This window comes from Ranitomeya variabilis, chromosome 1 (genome assembly GCF_051348905.1).
Source record: "Ranitomeya variabilis isolate aRanVar5 chromosome 1, aRanVar5.hap1, whole genome shotgun sequence".
Lineage (NCBI taxonomy): Eukaryota > Metazoa > Chordata > Amphibia > Anura > Dendrobatidae > Ranitomeya > Ranitomeya variabilis.
In genome coordinates, this window is record NC_135232.1 from 866260803 (window position 1) to 866288589 (window position 27787).

Sequence of the window (27787 nt, forward strand, 5' to 3'; positions counted from 1 at the left end):
AACTAACCATGACTGACTGGTACAGAAAGGAGTGGGCCTTGCCCTTAAATTATATAGGACAATGGGAATATTGCATTTGTATAGTAAGAAATTGAAGTCCTTAGCAAAAGGAAGGTAAGGGTGGACATGAGAATATTCCTGGTTTGCTGAGTGTATCGTAATTCAGCTCACTCTGCAGTACATGGAGGTAGACAACAGGAACACTATCTCTTTAAATCTTCTGTTAGTGTATAAGATAGATGGCATAAACCAACATGAATGGAAAAATAAACACAGCCCTTCGGGCAAAATTGGTGAACAAAAAAGCAAAATGCTGTAACACAGTCCTTACATTTGCGAGGAGCTGCCCACTCTGGAAAAACACAGGGATAGCACAAGTTCCGTCTTTCCTCCTCAGGACACAAACTGCTGGAGTTCCTCTCTCCAGCCCTACAGAACCATGACTGCCTCTGGAGGCTAGCTATTTAAGCCCCAGACCATACCCTGGAGTGGAGACAAGATGGACAACCTTTCACCCACTGTACGGTTGTCCACAAAAAACCCAGCCCTTTAAATGGATTGGCTGTTGACCCCTCATAGCACTTACTGGGCTGGAGGAAAATGTATGGGTTTCACATCACTGAAGCCGTTAAGTGCAAGTGAAACATATCTCCCCTCCCGCACTTTACCAGTGATTTTGTCACAAGTGATACGCCTTTATGGAAGGACTTACAGCATGATCTGCTATCAAAATTGAGTCTTTAAATCTTGGGTTTACAGTATTTTTCAGCTATGTAGAGTGGTACCTCTATATTGGACTGTATGTCCCTGGTATGTATATTTGTCTTGTAATATATTACTTGCACCTAGCATTGGTACATCTATATGAGACATACACTATGTTTTTGGCATGCCTATTTGTCATTCATTATGTCCCCGGTATGTAGAGTTGACAATTCTCAATGGGACATGCAGCATGTTCCTGGTATATAGAATGATACCTATATAAGGTACATCCAGTGTGTTTTAGGGTCATATGCAAAATAGCTCTCAACCATCCTGGATTCAGCAAGCCTGTCTTTGGCATGACAAGGTTTTGTCCGAACTTCCAATTCTCACCTCTCTCCAATGTTACTCCTCCTCTGCGGGGGTGGGAACAGCATATCTCTGCACTGCAAATGTAGGACAATTTGGTAATCTTGAGCTGTATTTTAGGCAGATGCAGATTATACAGGTCTATAGAGAAACATCTGTACATCTGCACTGTATTTCTATGTACTTGTATTCTAAAGCTGAAGAAAAAACAATTTTTTTTTGTTCCTATAAAACTACTAAAAATAATGAAAAACAATGTGTGAATCTCCAAAAGGCTCAATCCCAAAACCTACAACATTGTAGGCTGGAGCTAAAGCCAGGAGGCACAGGTTCCATTAAAATCTCTGGGAGAATTTTGTATACTTGATCTGTATTGCAACCCCACAGGCAGATTATACTGGTACATAGAGATACATTGTATGCAGCAGTGTATTTCTATGACTCTGTGTTCTAGAGCGAAAATAAAAGATTTTTTTCTTACTATAAGATTACTAAAAAATAATGAAAACAATTACAATGTAATTTTTACTGTGCTTTTCAAAAAAATAATAAAGATCATAAATCAGCAAATTACATGGACATATTTATAATCCCTGTAATTTTAACGACTTGCAGAGTACAACGATCAGATTATTTACAGTAATTGGCAAATGGTGTAAAAATATGGTGTGATTGATATTTTTTGTCTATTTTTTGACACCTAGCAAAAATACACATTTTTTCTGCTGTGTTTTTACTGCACATTCTCTTTAGCTGTCCACACAAAATGATGCAATAACAATCTTCTCTTATTATTGTATTTGCTGTGTTTCCTTTATGTGTTTTCCCCCATATTTGCTACATTTTTGGTGCAGATGTGAAGCTGGGTTTTAATACTACAGAAAAGCTTTGATTAAGAGCTAAAAAATGCAATGGCATGTTTTTTCCCTTGGGTTCTTTTCAGGCTCGACATAGAAGCCTACAGTCTCATGTAAAAGTTTGGCTCACCTGGTCAAGATTACTGTTATTGCGAACAGTTAAGCAGGTGGAAAATGAAATGATCTCTAAAAGGGCTAAAGTTAAAGATGACACATAGTATTTTAGGCAAAAAAAAATATGTTCATTGTAATTTTTTTGCACTTCAAAAAGGAAAATGGGCCTTTGCAAAAGTTTGGAGACCTTGGAGATTTGTGTGCTCAGTCCAAGGTTTCAGACCTTAATTAGCCTGTTAGGGTCATGGCTTGTTCACTACCATTGTTAGTAAAGACCAGGTGATGCAAATTTCCCAGATTTATAAAAATCCAGCCTCCTCTAAGGCCGGTTTCACACGTCAGTGGCTCCGGTACGTGTGGTGACAGTTTCCTCACGTACCGGAGACACTGACACACGTAGACACATTAAAATTAATGTGTCTCTGCAGATGTCAGTGATTTTTCGCGGACCGTGTGTCCCGCACACGTGCATAGGGGTGGAGCCGCATTTTCATCCCTGTAATGAACGTTACCACGTGACCGCTCACACAGGACAAGCTGCCAGCGCTGAGAGGAGGCATCGCGGGAGCTGGGTGAGTATTTTAATGCAAGCGGGAGGGGGTTCAGGGGGTGGGAGGCGGGAGGTGACCCCAAACTTTATTTTAAGCAAAAAAAAAAACCTTGATTTTTCATTCCTTCTCTCCAGCGAATGCTGCTGGGGAGAAGGATTGAATGCCGGCTTCAGCACCAAAAGCAGGGGACAGCGCTTAACTCTAGCGCTGTCTCCTGCACGGTCCGTGTGGTCCTCAGTCGGCACATGGGCAGCACACGGCTGCCGCACGTGTGCCACACTGATGTGCCATGTGAGCACACGGACACACGGACACGGATAACTCCGATACCGATTTCTCTTGTACCAGAATTATCTGGACGTGTGACACTGGCCTGACCATGTGCCAAAGACAGCAGCTGCCTAGCACTCTGAAAATGAAAATACAGAAGGCTATAAGGAGATAAAATAGCAGTGCATGCAAGATGACCCAGGAATCTCACAGAAATTGAAGCATTTTCCAAGGAAGAATGGATGAAAATCCCTCAAACAAGAATTGATAAACTCTTGGCTGGCTATAAAAATTGTTTACAAGCTGTGATACTTGCAAAAGGGGGTACTACTAGGTACCAAACTTTTGCATTGGTCCATTTTCCTTTTTGTAATTTTTAAAATGTAAAGAATGACAATATTTTCTTTTTTTTTTCTCCTAAAATACAAAGGAAATATATGCCATTTTTAACTTTAGGCCTTTTAGAGATCATTTCATCTTCAAGTTGCTTAACTGTTCACAATGACAGTAATTTTGACCAGGGGTGCACAAAGTTTTACATACCACTGTAAAAAAAACACTAAAACTGCACAGTTCAGCGGCATCTTTACAGGCACCAGGAGCGTTTTCATGAAATCACATCTACTTTGCATGGACATTTAGACTGTGCTCATGTGTAGAATAGCATCACGGTGGTGCAGTGGTTAGCACAGCAGCCTTGCAGCTCTGGAGTCCTGGGTTTGAAACCCACCAAGGAAAACATCTGCAAGGAGTTTATATGTTCTCTCCGTGTTTGTGTGGGTTTCCTCCGGGTTCTCCGGTTTCCTCCCACATTGCAAATACATACTTATAGGGAATTTAGATTGTGAGCCCCAATGGGGACAGCGATGATAATGTGTGCAACCTGTAAAGCGCTGCGGAATATGTTAGCGCTATATAAAAATAAAGATTATTATTAAAATGTGGAACCCAAAAAACATGTAAAAAACTGCAGTTACTTTTTTAAGTGCAAAATCAAAACTTTTCTGTAATATAAAAAACAAGAACGCTGCTTCACACCTGCACCAAAAAACGTAAAATATGGGAGAAAAGGCATAAAAAATGCAACAATAATTCAATTACCAGAGGATATTGTTATATTATGTAGCTTGGTGTAGCCACCAGCAGAAAACAAAATACATAATATTTACACTACTGTATGTGTGAACACGACCTTACAGACTTAAAACAACCAGATGTCATATAGAGAAGCTATATAAAAATGCTACAACTGTGAAGGAATGAACAAAAATAAATCCAGAGGTCCGAACTATAGATGAGCAGGATGCACAGGTGACGTCGTGCCAGCCCTGAATAGTCAGAGTCGGGGAAGCTGGAAGGTAAAAGATTCACAGGTCTCCTGTCCAACTGCCGGGTGCCACTGACCTGGATGCTGTGCTGGATTCCTGTGAATCAATCCGCTCATCTCTAGTCCCAAATGTCTGGGGTTTTAGGCTACGCCCTGCAGTCTTGGTCGTCTGCTGAATTTCCCTCACTGCCACCACCCCTCTGACATCTCTTCCTGCCAGAGTACAAAGAAATGGTAAATGGGCGTGGATTGGGGTGTGATCCAGGGTGTTGCCAAAATTTGCTTTGGGCACCACATAATTTGTCTCTCTTTATAGTCTTCAAAAGTTAGAAGGTATGATATACAATATGTTACTGGTATGTATAATTGTCATACATTATGTTCCAGGTATCTAGCATGAATACTTCTATATGGGACATATAGTATGTTCATGGTTTCTGGGAAATGTATGGGTCATGCAGCATGTTCCTGGTATGCAGAATGATACCTCCATATTGCACATACAACATGGTACTAATATGCCGAGTGATACCTCCATATTGCACATACAGCCTGTTCCTGGTATGCAGAGTGATACCTCCATATTGCACATACAGCATGTTACTAGTATGCAGAGTGATACCTCCATATTGCACATACAGCCTGTTACTAGTATGCAGAGTGATACCTCCATATTGCACATACAGTCTGTTCCTGGTATGCAGAGTGATACCTCCATATTGCACATACAGCATGTTACTAGTATGCAGAGTGATACCTCCATATTGCACATACAGCCTGTTACTAGTATGCAGAGTGATACCTCCATATTGCACATACAGCCTGTTCCTGGTATGCAGAGTGATACCTCCATATTGCACATACAGCATGTTACTAGTATGCAGAGTGATACCTCCATATTGCACATACAGCATGTTACTAATATGCAGAATGATACCTCCATATTGCACATACAGCATGTTACTAGTATGCCGAGTGATACCTCCATATTGCACATACAGCCTGTTCCTGGTATGCAGAGTGATACCTCCATATTGCACATACAGCATGTTACTAGTATGCAGAGTGATACCTCCATATTGCACATACAGCCTGTTACTAGTATGCAGAGTGATACCTCCATATTGCACATACAGCATGTTCCTGGTATGCAGAGTGATACCTCCATATTGCACATACAGCATGTTACTAGTATGCAGAGTGATACCTCCATATTGCACATACAGCATGTTACTAGTATGCAGAGTGATACCTCCATATTGCACATACAGCCTGTTCCTGGTATGCAGAGTGATACCTCCATATTGCACATACAGCATGTTACTAGTATGCAGAGTGATACCTCCATATTGCACATACAGCATGTTACTAGTATGCAGAGTGATACCTCCATATTGCACATACAGCCTGTTACTAGTATGCAGAGTGATACCTCCATATTGCACATACAGTCTGTTCCTGGTATGCAGAGTGATACCTCCATATTGCACATACAGCATGTTACTAGTATGCAGAGTGATACCTCCATATTGCACATACAGCCTGTTCCTGGTATGCAGAGTGATACCTCCATATTGCACATACAGCCTGTTACTAGTATGCAGAGTGATACCTCCATATTGCACATACAGCCTGTTCCTGGTATGCAGAGTGATACCTCCATATTGCACATACAGCATGTTACTAGTATGCAGAGTGATACCTCCATATTGCACATACAGCCTGTTCCTGGTATGCAGAGTGATACCTCCATATTGCACATACAGCATGTTACTAGTATGCAGAGTGATACCTCCATATTGCACATACAGCATGTTACTAATATGCAGAATGATACCTCCATATTGCACATACAGCATGTTACTAGTATGCCGAGTGATACCTCCATATTGCACATACAGCCTGTTCCTGGTATGCAGAGTGATACCTCCATATTGCACATACAGCATGTTACTAGTATGCAGAGTGATACCTCCATATTGCACATACAGCCTGTTACTAGTATGCAGAGTGATACCTCCATATTGCACATACAGCCTGTTCCTGGTATGCAGAGTGATACCTCCATATTGCACATACAGCATGTTACTAATATGCAGAGTGATACCTCCATATTGCACATACAGCATGTTACTAGTATGCAGAATGATACCTCCATATTGCACATACAGCCTGGTCCTGGCATGCAGAGTGATACCTCCATATTGCACATACAGCATGTTACTAGTATGCAGAGTGATACCTCCATATTGCATATACAGCATGTTCCTGGTATGCAGAGTGATGCCTCCATATTGCACACACAGCCTGTTCCTGGTATGCAGAGTGATACCTCCATATTGCACATACAGCATGTTACTAGTATGCAGAGTGATACCTCCATATTGCACATACAGCATGTTACTAATATGCAGAGTCCATATTGCATATACAGCATGTTCCTAGTATACCTCCATTATAGTCCTGCTGAATTGTGGAATAGCATTTTCAGTAATGCTGAAAGAGTCTCCCTAGGGGTTAAAAGTGTCTAGAGAGGTATTTCATGGCATGTGGCTGACCTCCTATTAAATAAATATAAGCATCTTCTGCGGCAGACACATTGTTCACACATTCAAATTACTCCTAGGTTAATTCTATTACATGCTCAATGAACAGAAATGTTCAATACATTTATTTCTGTTTTAATGGACTATAGTCGTAGAGTGCCGGTGCTCAGGAGGATGAAATCATATTTTTAATCGTACACAATAGTTGGTGATCAGTAAGGGAAAAGAAAAGTTTTAAAGCCCATGATAAAGGGAGCTAATTATGTCATCAGACTGAAGTAGTCTGAACTGCACAAGCAATATGCGGCAATTATTGAAGAAAGAACCATGGTGAATAGCAGAATCCTATTTTAGAATAAATTAATTTTAGTTTTTCTTCTACTTACAATAACGAATAATACATTTACAGAGAGTAGTAAATCACTGTACACTAATTGTATGGATTTCTAGGAATTGCTCTTGTTCATCATTTAACTTTATTGAAAGGATTCAACCATATGAAAAAGGCTAGGAAAGATTGGTTAATAGAGATGAGTGAGCACTTAAATGCTGGATGCTTGTTACTCAAACCAAGCAATTCCCAATGTTTGGATGCTCGTTTCGAGTAACGAGTATAATGGGAAATCCAAGCATTTTTCCAGTAGACCCTACAAGGAAGTCTGGGGGGCAGTGAAAATTTTGAAATGGATGGAAAAAAGTGCTGAATGGAAGGAGAACAGCATGGGGAAGACCCCTGGAACCCTCTCTGACTCCCAGATCGCTGCTGAGAGCAATGGTGTGACACTTTTACTCCACTTTAAGGACCGACAATAAAGCATTCAAAATCAACGAGAAATTGGAGTTTACAGGGAAAAAGATGAAAAAAAGAAGCATTTTTTCTTGTATAATGACTTTAATATGCAGAAAAATTTTAAAAGGATTTAAAGAAAAAAATAATTTAAGCAAACCAAAATTGAAGTTTGTATTAAAACTTTGGATATTTCAGTATTATTTATGAAGGAAGCAAGAACTGACAAAAATGTGATGCAAGAGGGACTCAGATACACACTATATGAGACATAACGTAGGGCCTCATACACATTCTGTTAAAATGTAATGTCATGTAGTGATACTCTAGACTCATAAAAGCTATTCACTAAGTGCAAAACCTGCCAAAAATTAGAAGCAGAGTTATTCATACAGCCTTGAAAGCACCAACTGTAGTGCCTCATTCAAATATTGTGAACAAAGTGTAGTCGTGATACTCCCACACTCATCAAAGCTCTGCACACAGTGCAAAGCCAGAAAAAAAATATTATTAGGGTCATCCATACACCCTTGAAGGCACCAACTGGAGTGCCTCATAACAAAATAAGAAAGTGCAGTTGTGGCACTTCTACACTCATAATGGCTTTACACAGAGTGCAAAGCCAGGAAAAAATATACGGAAGATAATACCGTCATCCATAGATCCTTGAAGGCAACAACTTGTGGGCCTCATTCAAATATTTTGAAAGTGTAGTTGATGTACTCCTACACTAATAAAGGCTTTGAACAAAGTGAAAAACCAGGAAAAATTATAAGGAGCGTCATCCATAGACCCTGGATGGTAACAACTGGAGGGCCTCATTAAAATATTTTGAAAGTGTAGGTAATGTACTCCTATACTCATAAAAGCTTTGCACAAAATGCAAAGCCAGGAAAAAAATATAAGTAGGGTCATCCAGTCATCCATAGACCCTTGCAGGCAACAACTGGTGGGCCTCATTAAAATATTGAAGATTAAAAACACTTTATGTGCTGCAGTCATCTGGTGGTGTGGCAAAGTAGTGGCTAATCTAGACTTTGTTCTTTTTTATCAGAGTGAGCCTGTCAGCATTTTCTGCTGACAGTTTAAATCTCCTATCTGTTATGACCTCTCCTGGAGGCACTAAAAACCTGCTCAGACAAGACACTAGCAGCAGGTCAGCACAACACCTCCAAGACATAGAGGGACAACTCATGCCATTTGTCCAGCTTTCAGACTGAATAGCTGAATGTCTCAGAGAAATTAAGGAGTACACTAGTTTTGTCGGCCAGGTATTGTTTAAATATCTTTAAAATCTTTTCCCTACTTGACAAAAATACCCAGTCATCAGGGCCTAGATGTTGGAAGGGTATAATTAAATTGCACCAGTGTACCTCTGCCTCTGCTGTACCTTGTGTGTGTCTCTCTCTCCTCTTCTTCTTGGATGAGCATATTTTTCACATTGGCCTTCTTGTATGGCACCATTTTAGTAGACTTCTCTACCTCAGGAAGGAGAGATGCAAGGTTCTTCTTGTAGCGTGGGTCTAGCAGGGTGAACAACCAGTACAATTTTTAGCCAAGATGAATTTAATGCGACGGTCATGGAAAAGGCAGCGGTACATAAAGTTGGCCATGTGTGCCAAGCTCCCTACAGCCAACACTTCTCACTCCACCATTATGACTTCTCTGCATCTCCTCCTCCTCCTCCATCTCTTCCTTCTCATTCCCCTCCTCAGCTCACATAGGAGAGACTGGATGAGGCTTGTGTTGTTACAAGCCTCTGTAGTGCTAGCCAGCTAATTTTCCACCTCCTCAGCCTTCACCTCTTCATTGTTACCCAATCCACGCTGAGCAGATTAGATGAGGCTGGGCTGCGTAGTATCTCCCTGTCTCATGTCTTCCTCCATCTCCACCTAGTCCGAAAGTAAAGCTTCAGCTTTCATTGTGAGCAGTAACTGTTTAGGCACATAAATGGGATCGTTGGGCTCACTATGGCACCATTGCCTCTCACCATCTTTGTGGCATCCACAAAGTTTTGGAGAATCACCGAAATGTCAGACATCAATGCTCATTATTCAGTTGTTATGTGTGGAGACTGCCCAGAATGCTGATGGGCTTGTTGGACCTGGTATTCCACAACTGGCCTCTGCTGCTTACAAAGCCTTGCCAGCATGTGCCTTGTGAAGTTCCAGCACATGGGTATGTTGCATACCAGTCGGTGAGCTGGCAATTGCGTGCTCTGCTGCAGCACTGCCAGAGTGGTGGCAGCTGTAGAATACTTGTGGAAATGGGCTCTGACTTGGTGTACTTGGACCAGAACCTCTGGCAAATCTGGGTAGGGTTTCAGAAACTGCTGAACCACAAAATTTAGCATGTGGGCCAAGCATGGTATATGTGTGAGCTTACCAAGCTTCACAGCCACCACCAGGTTATGCCCATTGTCACACACGACCATGCCTGGTTGAAGGTTCAGAATCGAGAGACACAGATCCGTCTGGTCTGTTTTTCTTTCAAAATCTCTGCTGCAGTGTTTGGTTTGTTTCCTAGACAAATTAGCTTCAGCAGAGCCTGTTGCCATTTCATTGAGGCAGTGCTGCAGAGCTTCCTGCTGATGTGAACAATGTACTCTGAGATAACAAATCACAGATGGAAGAGAGAAGGATAGGGAAACACTGATTGAAGTAAGGTGAGCAGATGTGCAGTGTTAATGTTATCGTTTAAGCTTCTAGACACAGAGGATTTCCGTAGACTCATGGCGACAGCCATCCCTCAGTACTCGGTCCCCAGCCACCACTCTTTCTCCCAGTGTGGAGTTCCTGCCTTGTATCAGCACATGTCCAGGAACATAACCCATTCCCTTACCAATGTAGCTACTGGGATTGTACACTGAATGACCAATACGTGCACAAGCGTTTAGAATTTTGGCCCATGGGTGGGTGGCTGGGAACTTTCTTTTGCGTTCCATGGCCGGGGTTGGAACAGCCATGCTTGGACAAGGTTTTGGTAGCCCATGATTATTGGGCCCTAGAATGTTAAAGGACAGGTGCAGGATGGGAGCCATCTGCACCAGTGTCATGGACAGGGGATTGGGAAGCACCATAGCACAGGGGAAGAGGCAGTAGTGTCACCTGCTGGCACCATTTGTGGACCCAGGCATTCATTCCACAGAGTAGGGTGCTTAGATGACATGTGCCCTGTCATACCAGTGGTGGTTAGGCTCTTAGTGGTCAGGACCCTGCTGATCATTGCATGGAACAGGTGTCAAATGACCAATTTTTGGTCTCAGAACACTTTTTTTTAAAAGTCCAAGACTGGGGAACACCTAACTCTTTAATGGAGAAATTATACTGTGTCAATGCTCAGCGGAACAGTTCTACCTCTGGTCAACCTTCTGCCCCTTCCTGCTGATTTCAGTGCTGCCAATCCCTCCCTGTCAGCTCTGCTGGCCTTGCTCTGCATGCCAGCTTCACAAGTTGGGTCAGTAACTACATCATCCACCATCTTCTCTTCCACCGCCACACCGTGATCCTCCTGGCCTGGTGACTTAACAACAACCTGATTTGACGACAACAGTGTCTCATCATCATCTACCTCCTTAGACAAAATTTGCCGTTCCCCACTGAAGGAGATAGCAGAAGAAACTTTTAACCACTCTCCATAATCTTTGAAAATTCTTGGAGAACAGGATAAGTCCCAGAAGACTGGAGAAAAGCAAATATTGTTCCTATCTTCAAAAGGGGAAGAAGGTGAACCCAGGGAACTATAGGCCGGTGAGTCTGACGTCTATACCAGGAAAAATCCTTGAACAAATTATTAAACAACATGTATGTAAGTACCTGGATAAGAGTGATTAAACAGAGTCAGCATGGGTTTGTAACTAATAAGTCATGTCAGGCTACTTTTAAAGATGGGTGGTGACCATGGTGGCCATTTTGAAGTCAGCCATTTTGGATCCAACTTTATTTTTTTCAATGGGAAGAGGGTCATGTGACACATCAAAGTTATTTAGAATTTCACATGAAAAACAATTGATTTTAATGTAACTTTATTCTTTCATCAGTTATTTACAAGTTTATGACCACTTATAAATTGTGTTCAAAGTGCTGCCCATTGTGTTTGATTGTCAATGCAACCCTCTTCTCCCACATTATGGGTGTCAGGTCTGAGCATTCCTACATGAACAGTTTCCTGCAAACTGGATTATCATCGTGGGCCAGTTGAATGGCCACCGAGGTCTCCCGATCTGACCACTTAGACTTTTATCTTTGGGGTCATCTGATGGCAATTGTCTATGCTGTGAAGATATGAGATGTGCAGCATCTGAAACAATGGATACTGGAAGCCTGTGCTAGCATTTCTTCTGCGGTGTTGCTATCAGTGTGTCAAGAGTGAGAGAAGAGGGTTTCATTGACAATCCAACACAATGAGCAGCACTTCGAACACATTTTATAAGTGGTCATAAACTTGTAAATAACTCATGAAAAAATAAAGCTACGTTAAAAACAAGCACACCATTATTTTTCTTGTGAAATTCTCAATTAGTTTGATGTGTCACATGACCCTCTTCTCATTGAAAAAATAAAGTTGGATCCAAAATGGCTGACTTCAAAATGGCCACCATGGTCATCACCCATCTTGAAAAGTTTTTCCCCTCCCATATACTAATGTGCCACAAACAGGAAGTTGATATCACCAACCATTCCCATTTTATTTAGGTGTATCCATATAAATGCCACCCCCACCCTTTATATCTTCCTTGGCATTGTGTTAATACAGATCTGAATGCATTAGAGTGGAAAACTGCGAAATCTTCTTCATTTATAGAGGTGGTCAACTGGTCACACTTACTGATGACCAATTAATCAAGGGCATTTGATTACCAGCACCTGCTGCTACATACCGTCTTAATTGCTATAGAGTCAGTAAGTAAGGGTGTACTTAATCTCTCACAAACACAGCTATTGAATTTTGTCCTAATTTTTGTGTAGTTCATGCTGTTGTTCATCTGAGGTTGTATTTACCTAATTTTCACACTTTCTAAGCAACTACTGATGCGGCTGATGGACCAGGGTCCTGTGCATCTTTTTACTCTACTGTAATACATCTGAGTTTTCTGTTGAAAGGAAATAGTGAATGACTTGATAGAAAAACTGTGTGAGTTGTCTTTTATTACAGCAGCGGCTTTGCGTCAATGAGACTTGTTTTCATGTATTAAATTCTGCTCTACAGACAAGTATTTTACAAAGGGACATTGTAGAGGAGATACCAGTGAGGCTGGACAATAGCAATGCAAATGAGGGCATTATGAATTCAGACAAAAGAAGGAAAGCCACAAAAATGATGTTCTTTAAGCTCTTGTAAAAGAAGATATCTACTCTGGATTGAATACGGTAAGTAAAGTATTTTCTCTGTAATTCCAAAAACAAAAAGATAATTATATATCTCAAATAATAGCACTTTTCATATTAAAATATAAAATAGGATTAGGAAGAATTTGTATATTGAAAATGCAACAAAAAAAAACATTTTTCACCAGGAGAAAAATGCATTTGAACAAGAGAGAATGGATATAAGTAGTGTGTACTGCACATGCTCGGACCGGCACAGATTCCAGCATGCTTCCAGTAACTAATTGCATTCTAGTTTTATTCATATAAATCACTTGATAAACCGTGATATGAGCTTAATGGGATATTGTATATCACTCACTATTCTATTAAGGTTACTATTTAGTTTCATTCCTCATGTCCATGACCTAAAAAAATGATCCATGTAACACAGAGTTAATTGAAAGGGCTGATCAGGATTAGAATTGTTTTCTTTTTTGGCGTTTATTTTATTGGGCATTTATCTTCAAGCATTTGCTGCTTGCAGGTGTAGTAGAAGGAGTATGCTCTTGATTTCATTGAGTAGCTCAGACTTGCAGCATGGTTGCACCGCTGGCCCGAAATGTCGGCTCTCCGATGCTGCAAGCAGAAGCAATGATCCGGTCAGTGTTACAGCAGCTTGTAAGCTATAGGGCTTGTAAGCTTTGTGCTTCTCGCCTAGGAGACAGGCCACTCCTAATAGACTGCAGTGTTGGCAGGTAACCTAGGAAGCGAGAGGTAAACAATAGATTTTAAAATCCCTATGTTCTTGAGAACGGAGAGGATTTTGTAATAACATATAAATTGCGAAATTGCTCTGCATTCCCTTGAGAAAGCAATGTGCAAAACACACGTTGGGGCGCAGTCATCTAATGTGTGGTTTGCGTAACTATTTACTATACGATTGATCATGTTTAGAGGTACATAATTGCATAATCTCTTCATCTATATACATCTATGTAAGGAAAATTATAGCATCAGTTAAATAACTAATTAAGTCTGAACCACCTGACTGTCACTATGCAAAGGACATAATGTCTGCCAACTCTTATTGCAGGGACACAGAACCATAGGGGGTCTCATGGAAGAATACTGAGAAGTGTCAATCGTGACACCTCATCTAGTGGGCCAAGCTTCAAATTGGGGGCAGATGGTGATTATCGCCAAGCTGAATATTTCCTATGTGCTGTATTGAGGGGGTAGCAAGAAACACAGGATATTTGAAATGCAAGGCCCTGACCCAAAATTAGCCGAGGGTCCAGTTCCAAACAGCAATTTGTAAATAGTCCAATTCAGTCCATCCATATTTCGAGGACTCATCACCCTGTGTGATTGGTGGCAGTGTGTTGTGTATCCGTCTTGTGTAGACTGTATTGGGGGTGTAATTTACGCTCACTTATAGCCTATAGCAGAAGTTGAGTGCTGGATTGAGTGAGAAAAGATTAGCAGACACACCAACGTTACGTGCTTTGGGGCGGCCTGTGGGCAGGTCTCTCCTTGGTTTCTCTGGCTTAGAGCAGGAAGATAAGACTCTGCCTACAGTCCTGCCCCGGAACATGGGCATATCATTAACTGAGAACTAATAACACTGATTACACAAGAACTACAAGACACATTTCTGCACCCCAGGTATCATTTTAATCAGCATAACAGCGACAACATAACAATGTCTGTAGTTTACTTAGCAAAATCCTGCTGACAGGTTCACTTTAAGCGATCATTTAAATGATATAAGATAACTGTATAATTGATTATAATAGCACTTTTTATAACTTATGTTTTGTTTTCAGCCTGTGTATGGCTCACTCAGACCCCTCATAGTATGAAGGAGTGTTCTGCAACCTGAGCTCCTCCAGATGTTGCAAAACTACAATTCCTATCATTCCCTTACAGTTCATTGCTGACTATCAGAGCATGATGAGAGATGTAGTTTTGCGAAAGCTGGAGAGCAATAGCTGGTGGAGCATTGAAATAGAGCATGACTGAGCAACGTATACAAAGTTTACATTTGAGAGAAGCTGGTCAGGAGAGGTAATTAACCCCTTAGTGACAGAGCCAATTTGGTACTTAATGACCGAGCCAATTTTTACAATTCTGACCAGTGTCACTTTATGAGGTTATAACTCTGGAACGCTTTATCGGATCCTGCTGATTCTGAGACTGTTTTTTCGTGACATGTTGTACTTCAAGTTAGTGGTAACATTTCTTCGATATTACTTGCGATTATTTATGAAAAAAATGGAAATATGGCGAAAATTTTTAAAATTTTGCAATTTTCAAACTTTGTATTTTTATGCCCTTAAATCAGAGAGATATGTCACAAAAAATAGTTAATAAATAACATTTCTCACATGTCTACTTTACATCAGCACAATTTTGGAAACAATTTTTTTTTTGTTAGGGAGTTATAAGGGTTAAAAGTTGACCAGCAATTTCTCATTTTTACAACACCATGTTTTTTTTAGGGACCACATCACCTTTGAAGTGATTTTGAGGGGTCTATATGATAGAAAATAACCAAGTGTGACACCATTCTAAAAACTGCACCCCTCAAGCTGCTCAAAACCACATTCAAGAAGTTTATTAACCCTTTACGTACTTCACAGGAACTAAAACAATGTGGAAGAAAAAAATGAACATTTTACTTTTTTTTGCAAACATTTTACTTCAGAACCATTTTTTTTAATTTTCACAAGTGTAAAAACAGAAATTTAACCACAAATTTTGTTGTGCAATTTTTCCTGAGTACGCCGATACCCCATATGTGGAGGTAAACCACTGTTTGGGCGCACCGCAGAGCTTGGAAGTGAAGGAGCACCGTTTGACTGTTTCAATGCAGAATTGGCTGGAATTGAGATCGGACGCCATGTCGCGTTTGGAGAGCCCCTAATGTGCCTAAACAGAGGAAACCCCCCACAAGTGACACCATTTTGGAAACTAGACCCCTTAAGGAACTTATCTAGATGTGTGGTGAGCACTTTGAACCCCCAAGTGCTTCACAGAAGTTTATAACGTAGAGCCGTGAAAATAAAAAATCTAATTTTTTCTACAAAAATAATCTTTTTGCCCCCAAATTTTTATTTTAACAAGGGTAACAGGAGAAATTAGACCACAAAAGTTGTTGTACAATTTCTCCTGAGTATGTCGATACCCCATATATGGGGGTAAACCACTGTTTGGGCGCACCGCAGAGCTTGGAAGAGAAGGAGTGTCGTTTTACTTTTTCAATGTAGAATTGGCTGGAATTGAGATCGGACGCCATGTCACGTTTGGAGAGCCGCTGATGTGCCTAAACAGTAGAGACCCCCCACATATGACACCATTTTGGAAACTAGACCCCTTAAGGAACTTATCTAGATGTGTGGTGAGCACTTTAAACCCCCAGGTGCTTCATAGAAGTTTATAACGTAGAGCCGGGAAAATAAAAAAATCGAATTTTTTCTACAAAAATGATCTTTTTGCCTCCAAATTTTTATTTTACCAAGGGTAACAGGAGAAAATGGACCCCAGAAGCTGTTGTACAATTTGTCTTGAGTACGCCGACACCCCATATGTGGGGGTAAACCACTGTTTGGGCGCATGGCTGAGCTCGGAAGCAAAGGAGTGCCATTTGACTTTTCAATGCAAAATTGACTGGAATTGAGATCGGACGCCATGTCGCGTTTGGAGAGCCCCTGATGTGCCTAAACAGCAGAAACCCCCCAAAAGTGACCCCATTTTGGAAACTAGACCCCCCATGGAACTTATCTAGATGTGTAGTGAGAACTTTGAATGCCCAAGTGCATCACAGAAGTTTATAATGCAGAGTCGTGAAAATAAAAAATATATATTTTTTAACAATAAAGATTTTTAGCCCCCAAGTTTTTATTTTCACAAGGGTAACAAGAGAAATTGGACCCCAAAAGTTGTTGTCCAATTTGTCCTGAGTATGCTGGTACCCCATATGTGGGGGTAAACCACTGTTTGGGCGCACGGCAGAGCTCGGAAGGGAAGGAGCGCCATTTTGGAATGCAGACTTTGATAGAATTGTCTGCGGGCGTTATGTTGCGTTTGCAGACCACTAATGTACCTAAACAGTAGAAACCCCCAACAAGTGACCGCATTTTGGAAAATAGACCCCCCAAGGAACTTATCTAGATATGTGGTGAGAACTTTGAATGCCCAAGTGCTTCACAGAAGTTTATAATGCAGAGTAGTGAAAATAAAAAATATTTTTTTTCCCACAAAAAAGATTTTTTTAGCCCCCAAATTTTTATTTTCACAAGGGTAACAAGAGAAATTGGACCCCAAAAGTTGTTGTCCAATTTGTCCTGAGTATGCTGGTACCCCATATGTGGGGGTAAACCACTGTTTGGGCGCACGGCAGAGCTCGGAAGGGAAGGAGCGCCATTTTGGAATGCAGACTTTGATAGAATTGTCTGCGGGCGTTATGTTGCGTTTGCAGACCCCTAATGTACCTAAACAGTAGAAACCCCCACAAGTGACCAAATTTTGGAAACTAGACCCCCTAAGGAACTTATCTAGATATGTGGTGAGAACTTTGAAAGCTCAAGTGCTTCACAGAAATTTATAATGCAGAGTAGTGAAAATAAAAAAATATATTTTTTTCCAACAAAAAAGATTTTTAGCCCCCAAGTTTTTATTTTTACAAGGGTAACAGGAGAAATTGGACCCCAAAAGTTGTTGTCCAATTTATCCCGAGTACGCTGATGCCCCATATGTGGGGGTAAACCACTGTTTGGGCGCACGGCAGAGCTCAGAAGGGAGGGAGTACCATTTGACTTTTTTAGCGCAAAATTGTCTGTCGTGTTTGGAGACCCCCTGATGTACCTAAACAGTGGAAACCCCCCAATTCTAACTCCAACCCTAACCCCAACACAGCCCTAACCCTAATCTCAACCTGATCCATAATCCTAATCACAACCCTAACGATAATCACAACCCTAACCCCAAAACAGCCCTAATCTCAACCCTAACCATAACCCTAATCAAAACCCTAAATCCAACACACCCCTAACCCTAATCCCAACCCTAACCCTAATCCCAACCCTAATCCCAAACGTAACACTAATCCCAACCCTAATCCAAACCTTAACCCTAATCCCAACTCTAACCCTAACTTTAGCCCCAACCCTAACTTTAGCCCCAACCCTAACCATAACTTTAGCCCCCGTCGTCACAAAAAAAGTTCAATGTAACCTTTTTTTTGTACGTCGCGTCCGCCATTTCCGCGGATGCGTGGCCGTAACTCTGCCCCCTCCTCCCCAGGACATAGACTGGGCAGCGGATACGTTGAAAAACTGCATCCGCTGCCCACGTTGTGCACAATTTTCACAACGTGCGTCGGTACATCGGGCCGACGCATTGCGACCGCCCCGTACCGACGCAAGTGTGAAAGAAGCCTAAGGCTACTTTCACACTAGCGTCGTACTCGGCCCATCGCAGTGTGTCGGGCCGATGTACCGAGGCTAGCGTTGTAAGCGCCGCACAACGGGTGCAGCGGATGCTGTTTTTTCAACGCATCCGCTGCCCCATTGTGAGGTGCGGGGAGGCGGGGGCGGAGTTCCGGCCACGCATGCGTGGTCGGAAATGGCGGACACGTCGCACAAAAAAGTTACATGTAGTTTTTTTTGTGTCGACGGTCCGCCGAAGCACGACGCATCCGTCGCACGATGGATGCGACATGTGGCAATCCGTCGCAATGCGTCGCTAATGCAAGCCAATGGAGAAAAAACGCATCCTGCAAGCACTTTTGCAGGATGCGTTTTTTCTCCAACGACGCATTGCGACGGAAGCCAAAAAACGCTAGTGTGAAAGTAGCCTAACCCTAACCCTAGCCCTAACCCTAACCCTAAATTTAGCCCCAACCCTAACCCTAACTCTAACCCTAACCCTAACTCTAACCCTAACCCTAACCCTAACTCTAACCCTAACCCTAACTCTAACCCTAACCCTAACCCTAACTCTAACCCTAACCCTAACCCTAACTCTAACCCTAACCCTAACCCTAACCCTAATTTTAGCCCCAACTTGTCTCCTCCTGCCGGCCGGCAGATGGCAGCAGATGGCGGGCGCACTGCGCATGCGCCCGCCATGATGAAAAAGCCGGCTGGCAGGAGAAGACAGAAGAGGACCCAGGGACCCCGGGTGAGTATGATAGGGTCCCCGAATCCCCCTATTTCTCTGTCCTCTGATGTGCGATCACATCAGAGGACAGAGAAATATCTGATCGCTTTTTTTTTTTTTTTTTTTTGCGGTCGCCGGTAAACTGTTAATTACCGGCGATCGCAAAGCAGGGGTCGGTGCAAACCGACCCCGATCATGTTCTTTGGGGTCTCGGCTACCCCTGGCAGCCGAGACCCCAAAGAACATCCGGGTGCCGGGCGGCGGGCGCACTGCGCGTGCGCCCGCCATTTTTTCCCGGAAAAAAGATGGCGGCGCCCATGGGGAGACACGAGGAGCACCGGGGGAGGTAGGTAAGTATTGGGGGGCTATTGGGGGCCATCGGGGACCACATTTCTCTGTCCTCCGATGTGCGATCACATCAGAGGACAGAGAAATTAAACGGCAAATCGCGTTTGTTTTTTTTTTGTTGCGACCGCCGGTAAACGGTTAATTACCGGCGATCGCAACTCGGGGGTCGGTAAAAACCCCCCGAATCATGTTCTCTGGGGTCTCGGCTACCCTCGGCGACCGAGACCCCAGAGAAAATCCGACTCTGGGGGGCGCTATTCACTTTTTCCACAGCGCCGTTAATTAACGGCGCTGTGGTTTAAGTACCCTTAGCGGCCGCCGTTAAAAGGCGTATCGGCGGTCGTTAAGGGGTTAAACATGCTAAAAACATCATAACCAGCATAAAAGATAGAAAATGTAAATCACAATCAACTAGGAAATTATTTTAACTCAACTAACATGGACAGTTACAGCCAATAAAATAAATTCCAATCTCCTTTAATTTATGTATTTTGATCAGGGAACAACATGCAAACTGTACACAGCTATCATTATGGATTAAAGGCCCCTCACTGCGGGCAAGGAATCGTAGCCACTGTGCCGCTGATACACACTGTGACCTTGTGTAACCATATGTTTAAGTGTTTATTGGTGAAATGCCAAGCTCCAAAAAAACAAGCTGAGTCTATTACACAATAAAACTGTTCAGCCAGCAGTTTATTCTGGCCGTAGAGTTTTACAGCTTAGGTAAATCACCATGTTTATGCATGGTAAAATGTTTTCCACTTTCTTTCCATGCAAAAATCCAATCAGTTTCTGCTTTCATCTACTTCCTAATTCAGTAGTACTCAGGTATAGATATGATAAAAAGCCAATGCAAAGAAAATGTGGAGAAAAAAAAAGCAATTGATCGTTCTGCAATGCATGCCTCTTACATCCGGTGCACTAGATGCTGTTTTTCAAACAGGTACCTAAACGTTTGTAAATGTTTCATAACTTGGGGAAAAATGAATAAAGTCAAACTGCAGCACAATATGTAATGCATATTATACTTATAATTATATTAGGCCTCACTTTTCCTTGGGATGGACATTACATTCATATGACTGGGTGTCCATTAGTCAGTTGACATATGGTAAGGTTTTAATACTAGAGGTTAGGACCATCCTGAACAGGGTCACCTTGATACTGTGGGATGGCTTTTAATTTTTTTTTAATCAAAATTGTTAACTAATATATTAATATATTATTCTCATACACTATTGCTATTTATTTATTTACTGCGGGATATTTGCTTATTTTGTTTTAATCTTGGCATTTGTCTGTTAGTGGCCAGTGTGAACATGCACACCTGCTTGTATTCCAGTTCATCTCTTCAGGATTCTGTACTATTTTCTAGCAGCAATCTAATATTATCTAAACATAAGGAACTAATTTCATTTTAACCCCTACACCACATTGTGATTTTCTATTTTGGAGCTTTAGTTTTTCAACCCCTTCCCATAGCCATAGCTTTATTTTTCTGTTGATATGGCCGTATGAGAGCTTGTTTTTTTGTGAGACACCATTGATTTTGCCATATAGCTTTCCAAGTGTGGTGAAATTGCAAAGAAAAGTGAAATTCCACAATTTTTGGGATTTTCATTTACCATGTTCATTAAATGGTAAAACTGACCTTGCAATATGATTCCCCAGGTCAGTACAAGTACGAAAATACCAAATCGATATGGACTCTTTTTTTTATCTAAGTGGTGAAAAAAAAATCCCAAATTTTTAAGAAAAAAAGAATTGCTTATATCGTTATTTTCTGCGACCCCTAACGTCTCCATTTTTTGCAATCTGAGGCTGGGTGAGGGCTTATTGTTTGCGCACCAAGCTTATGTTTTTATTAACAGCATTTTGGGGTAGATACAATGCTTTGATGTAATGATGGCTTTATTACTCTCCTTAGGAGACTTGAAACTGCGATCATCCGATTGCCTGTGCAACACACAGCAGTGCTTCAGCTGTCATGTGCTCAACACCGGAGCCCGCATGAAATGCAGGGACACAATCTTGGACATACCTATATGACCAAGGTCATAATGGGGTTGATTTTTTTTTAAAATTGTATAAAGATCCCATACATATTAATATATTCATACATTGAAGAAAATAAACTAGCCACTTGTGAGACCATGGGCTTCATGTTTTCACTAGGGGCCTAAAACGTCAAACTTTTCCTCTAATTATATTGTTTTGACATATCAAATTGTAGCAGCCATGTAACTTGCACCCATAGAAAATACAAGCACAAGCCTTCTGCATCATTGAATGCAATCTAGTGGGAAAAGGGCTGTAAATGGGTCCATAGCTAAGCTCATCTACACTTTTTAGTATATGGGATTTAGCAAAAGCAATGAATCACTTCTTCTTTTCTTAGAAATACGTCAATAATGTTTTTTAGCAGGAATCCAGATGTTGCTCTGTATGATTCAAGCAAGTTGAATAGAAAGTAGTTTCTCAAAAACGTATTTTATTGGAAAGAGATCAAGTACTCATTATGATCTGTCATTGCCTAAATACTAGTTACAGTATACAGTTAGGTCCATATATATTTGGCTTCTGTTTATGAAGAAAAGAAGAAGGCACTCACTGATCTAAAACTTCCAACTCTTTATTGTGAAATCTTCATTTCAAATTCATGGCCGGGAGAGTGAGGAACGGAGCTGTTTTGAGCAGGGACAGACGACGGCCGTTTCGCACTGTGCTTGCGCTTCTATAGGTCAGTCAAGCGCAAGAAGCGCAAGCACAGAGCAAAACGGCCATCATCTGTCCCTGCTCACAACAGCTCCATTCCTCACTCTCCCGGCCATGAATTTTAAATTAAGATTTCACAATAAAGAGTTGGAAATTTTAGATCGGTGAGTGCCTTCTTCTTTTCTTCATAAACAGAAGCACATTATATTGCTTTTCTTGAAGAGTACCCGTGATCATGCAGCATGGCTGATAATGATAATAATAATATTATTGAAAAACACCTGTGAGAATAATTTTTGGAAATCTCAGCGATTCAGACAGTGCCGTCTACTTTCATCTTGTTGGCCATATATATTTGGACAGAGACAACATTTTTCTAATTTTGGTTATAGACATTAGCACAATGAATTTTAAACAAAACAATTCAGTTGCAGTTGAAGTTCAGACTTTCAGCTTTCATTTGAGGGTATCCACATTAAAATTGGATGAAGGGTTTAGGAGTTTCAGCTCCTTAACATGTGCCACCCTGTTTTTAAAGGGACCAAAAGTAATTGAACAATTGACTCCAAGGCTATTTCATGGACAGGTGTGGGCAATCCCTTCTTATTACACTCTCAATTAAGCAGATAAAAGGTCTGGAGTTGATTTGAGGTGTGGTGCTTGCATTTGGAGGGTTTTGCTGTGAAGTAAACATGCGGTCAAAGGAGCTCTCCATGCAGGTGAAGCAAGCCATCCTTAAGCTGTGAAAACAGAAAAAACCCATCCGAGAAATTGCTACAATATTAGGAGTGGCAAAATCTACAGTTTGGTACATCCTGAGAAAGAAAGAAAGCACTGGTGAACTCATCAATGCTTAAAGGCCAGAATGATGGACAGAGAAAAGTATGGGGAAGGTGTGGTACAGCTCATGATCCAAAGCATGCCACATCATCTGTAAAACACGGCGGAGGCAGTGTGATGGCTTGGGCATGCATGGCTGCCAGTGGCACTGGGTCACTAGTTTTTATTGATGATGTGACACAGGACAGAAGCAGCCGAATGAATTCTAAGGTATTCAGAGCCATACTGTGTGCTCAGATCCAGCAAAATGCAGCAAAACTGATTGGTCGTCGTTTCATACTACAGATGGACAATGACCCAAAACATAAAGCCAAAGTAACCCAGGAGTTTATTAAAGCAAAGAAGTGGAATATTCTTGAATGGCCAAGTCAGTCACCTGATCTCAACCCAATTGAGCATGCATTTCACTTGTTAAAGACTAAACTTCAGACAGATAGGCCCACAAACAAACAGCAACTGAAAACCACCGCAGTGAAGGCCTGGCAGAGCATCAAAAAGTAGGAAACACAGCGTCTGGTGATGTCCATGAGTTCAAGACTTCCGGCAGTCATTGCCAACAAAGGGTTTTCAACCAAGTACTAAAAATGAACATTTTATTTAAAATTATTGAATCTGTCCAATTACTTTTGGTCCCTTTAAAAACAGGGTGGCACATGTTAAGAAGCTGAAACTCCTAAACCCTTCATCCAATTTTAATGTGGATACCCTCAAATGAAAGCTGAAAATCTGATCTTCAACTGCATGGCAATTGTGTAGCTAGTTAGTATGGCGCACGTGCAGTGAAACCTGCACCACAATACTGCCCTACCTCCTTTAATAATGCTAAGATGTGATGTCACGTCAACAACCTCAAGAGATTCAGGAATTATGTTTGTTGTACCACTGAAGAATTGTAATCCCCCTCCCTTTTCCAGCTTGATGATATATGAAGACACAGATTGAAATCATGATTGAAAATTGTCCAATTTCATTCATATTTTGTCCTCATTTTTTATAAATGAAGTCTGATTTATTAATAACAATTGATGTCCTATAATGATTATTACAAATATCCTGTGTGCACGTGATGTCACTTGAGGGGGCGACACTGATCTCTACAAGCTGGGTATTCATGTTCTCTACTGCCAGTTGTATATATACACATCACACAGTGACAGAGAAGAGACTAGCCCAGCCCCTGAAACAAAGATCACTCGTAATTTCAGGGAGGGGACAGAGGCTGTGACAGTGACTGATGACCCTTCGTTTGAGTATCCAAGCATGCAGTGGGATTCTCAAATAAAGCATCATCAAAAGGGAAGTTGGAAAAAAGAAAAGCAGTTAGATTGTGTACTTAGGGAAGGATAGGGAATTGTGAAATAAATTACCGAGTTTTTCGGACTATAAGACACACATTTTGCCTCCAAAATTTTGGAGGAAAGTGGGGGGTGCATCTTATAGTCCAGATGTACCTTATCTTATAGTGTGGCTGTGTATGGGTGGGGGGCTGGCAGCAGCGGAAGAGAGGGTCACAGGAGGCAGAAGCAGCTACCGCAGCTAACACGTGTACCTGCTGCTAAAGCAAATGAATATTCACTACTCCCAATCTCTATGCATTGAAGCCGTTGCTGAGAGGTGGGTGGGACTATGGGCATGGGGAGCAGTGAAGATTCATTTTCTTTAATAGCGGGCGCACTGTAAACCGCAGCTGCCAGCTTCCTGCTAGTTAGCGAAGATGCTAACTAGAGCAGTGACTATTCATTCTCTTTAATAGCGGGCACTCGTGATCACCCAGCAGCTGCAGCAGCCAGTGGCTGGGGCTAACAGTATTCACTGCTCCACATGCCCATAGTTCTGGGCGTGGGAAACAGAGAATATTTTGACAGCCGATCTTGGCGTGCAAGATGCACACTGTAATGTGTGCTTCACATCTGCCATGTTGGCACTTTATGATAAAGTGGGTTTTAGGTTGTTGTTTGGGCACTCAGCTCCTACAATGTTCGCCATTACTGCCATACACATTATGTTTGTGCTCCATAGGATGTCTTTGATGTTAAACCATAGCCTTATTCATTGAAATAGTGCTGTGCTGCAATGTCAGACACAGTCCATTGTCACTCAACAGTGTGTCATTGTTATTGGATAGAAATTAGAAGGACATATATACATCTTAAATAATCATTAGGTCCTATTATAACTGGATCATAATGACATGCTTAACAATACTCACATGCTATTCTAACATATGCTTTCCTGCTTTTGGTGGTTCCTGCAGAGCTCCAGGCAACACATTGACACCAGTAATCTTCTAGTCCAAACAACTCTTCTACTTGTTGTCGTGAGATCTCAATACTCACTTCTCGAACTATGAGACCTGCAAAAATATAGTACCAGGAAATTAATTATTATAGCATATAAGTATAAGAGATATGTACATTGATACTGCTATTTTTCAGCATAATATCACCAAGATGTAAAATCTCATCATATTGTGTTGTGCTTGGATATGGAAGATACCCCATGCCTTGATTAGTTGCATCATTTTGATATATCTGTCCAAAATTGTTGTAACAGCAAAAAATCATTCATTTTGGTCCCTTACTAGATATGAACAAATTTTAAAAAATGTTCTCCGTTAATTTCTAATTTGTAATTAATGCATAGTATGAATTATTACTGTGTGAGAGGGGGAAAAGGTGGTGCTTTCTGAACGCAGTAACTTGCTAATCAATATGGCAATAAAATGACAGAAGTCTCTCACCTGGCTAGGTTGTACAAATGGTGGACAACTGCATATGCATATATAGCAAGTAAGAGGGGTGCAGCCAACCTGGTGTACTGTGGGCATATCCTCCAGAAGGGAGTGTAATCAAAGAAAAAAACTCCAAGTGCTTCGGCTCCCAACCAATGAAGTTACAAATGTTCATCAGGAATGAACAAAAATTCTTAAAATATATTAAACCCAAAACACGTTTCGGCTGTGACCAGCCTTCTTCAGGTGACACTTAAATAAGGCTTGTCACAGCTGGTTTTAATAAATTTGTCATCACTTTTGTTCATTAATGATTAACATTTGGAACTTCATTGGTTGAGAGCACTGAACACTTCAATTTATTATTAACTCAGATTCACCCTGGTGAATTGTTTCCACAATATCTCTTCTGGAGTTACAACTTTATCAAACTCAATCAACAAGATAAATGGGTTATCCAGTAGTAGTATAAAAGCTTCATCCTCTTTTTTTCCCCCTGAAATAGCACCACTCTTGTCTATAAGCTTTGTCCTAGTATTACAGCAAAGCAGAATTTAAGTGAATGAGCTGAGCTGCATTGCCAGACACAAACCATACACAAGTGAGGCACTCTCTGACAAATCCTTTAAGGTTTTCTGGTATCGAATACTTGAGAGTGATATTTAGTATTTGTTAATAAAAAAAATTGTGTTTTATCAATTGACTGCAACAGAAATCAATAGCCATGGGTATAATCTTAGTTTTATAACACTACGCTCTTGATACTTTTCGGAAAGAGATGTAAATTGCCATAACGCCGTTATGTATCACACTTTGAACTTGTTGATCAAACACTTGATTTAAAAGAAAAGAAAACCCAACAGAAAAAGTGGATATCAACAAGGATGAAAGGCCTCTTTCACAATTTTCAGGATACCGCGTCATGTAACCTAAGGCTGTAGCTACACAAACCTTGAATTCAAGGGATGAATGATCCTATTTGTGATGCACCTAGAATCCAAACAACTATCAAAAGCCAAGCCAATCCTTTGATTTCTCTTTAGCCTCTTAGAGAGCTCCTATTCACAGCGCAGGCCATTAATTGCTGTTTGTGCACAGTTGTATATTCATGTTGCACGCTGTTTATGTCTAAAATGCACTTCCAAGCATAATAAGCATAATTCCAGCTAATAGAGCATGTAATATGTGAAAGACTTCTGGTGGGAATATACTTTAATGAGATGCGTTCTACCTATCGCCTCTCTGCATAATTAAACAAGATATTATATTTTGCAAATAAGGAGTTATTTTTGAAAAATAAATACATGGGCATATAAATAAATTAGTAAAGATAAAAGTATAATCTTGCATAATTACTGCAAATTATTGATTTTTCCTAGGAAAAAGAAAATAAAGATGAGAACGTATCTTCGCAGCGCATCTCTATGCTTCCCGAAAGATAATTCGAAGACAATTTGAGGCCTTTTGTGAAGAAAAAGTAGAAAAACAGTTGATAACACAAATATAAATTCAAAGAGCATGTGTGTTTAACCTGCCAACCTCTCAAACAGCAAGCATGAGAAACAAGCTTCTCCAGCATGCTATGGGAATGTTTTAATAATGAGGGTAACAAGCAAGTTCAAAGCAGTTTGGTGGTTTGGGAGTTGAGGTACTTAAATATCAGAGTTACATTAGTAGCAGTCGAATGCACAGTCACCTTGCATCAGAGATTTACATAAAAGTGGAAAACTGGAAAACTGTAGCTGAAAAAAATAGGCCTGTTTACAGTGTACTGACAACCTTTTAATTACCCTAAAAGATGGTTTACGGTGAAATTGAATAGAAATAAGATAATGAGAAATGTAATAATAATTTAGAGTGATCTCCTGTGTGCAGTGCCTCAAAAGTATGAAAGTATTTGCTATTTTTGGAAGGTCCGCCAAGACTAGTCTGTGTTTATTTGCTATTCCACACTTGAGAAGGGGCATTTGGTGAAAGAAACTACTTTATGTTTACACTGTTACATGTTTAGGACTTAGGAATTAGGCCTCATTCAGACGTCTGTTGTTCTCATGTATGAAAAAAAGGACAGACTGTTTTGATCAAACTTTGTTCTGAGTTTGATCAAAGCGTGGTCTGAGTGTCATCAGTTTTCTCCACATTTTTCTTTTTGA

General features: G+C 41.0%; 1 protein-coding gene across 2 annotated transcripts in view; it reads right to left on the bottom strand.

Annotated features, from left to right (window-relative positions):
- Positions 1-27787, bottom strand: part of UNC5C (unc-5 netrin receptor C) — a 530679-nt gene that overhangs the window by 156837 nt on the left and 346055 nt on the right. For both annotated transcript variants that reach the window (XM_077277392.1, XM_077277402.1), the window contains exon 4: positions 25113-25256. In XM_077277392.1, the coding sequence (XP_077133507.1) occupies positions 25113-25256 (144 nt within the window). The remainder of the gene's footprint in view (positions 1-25112; positions 25257-27787) is intronic.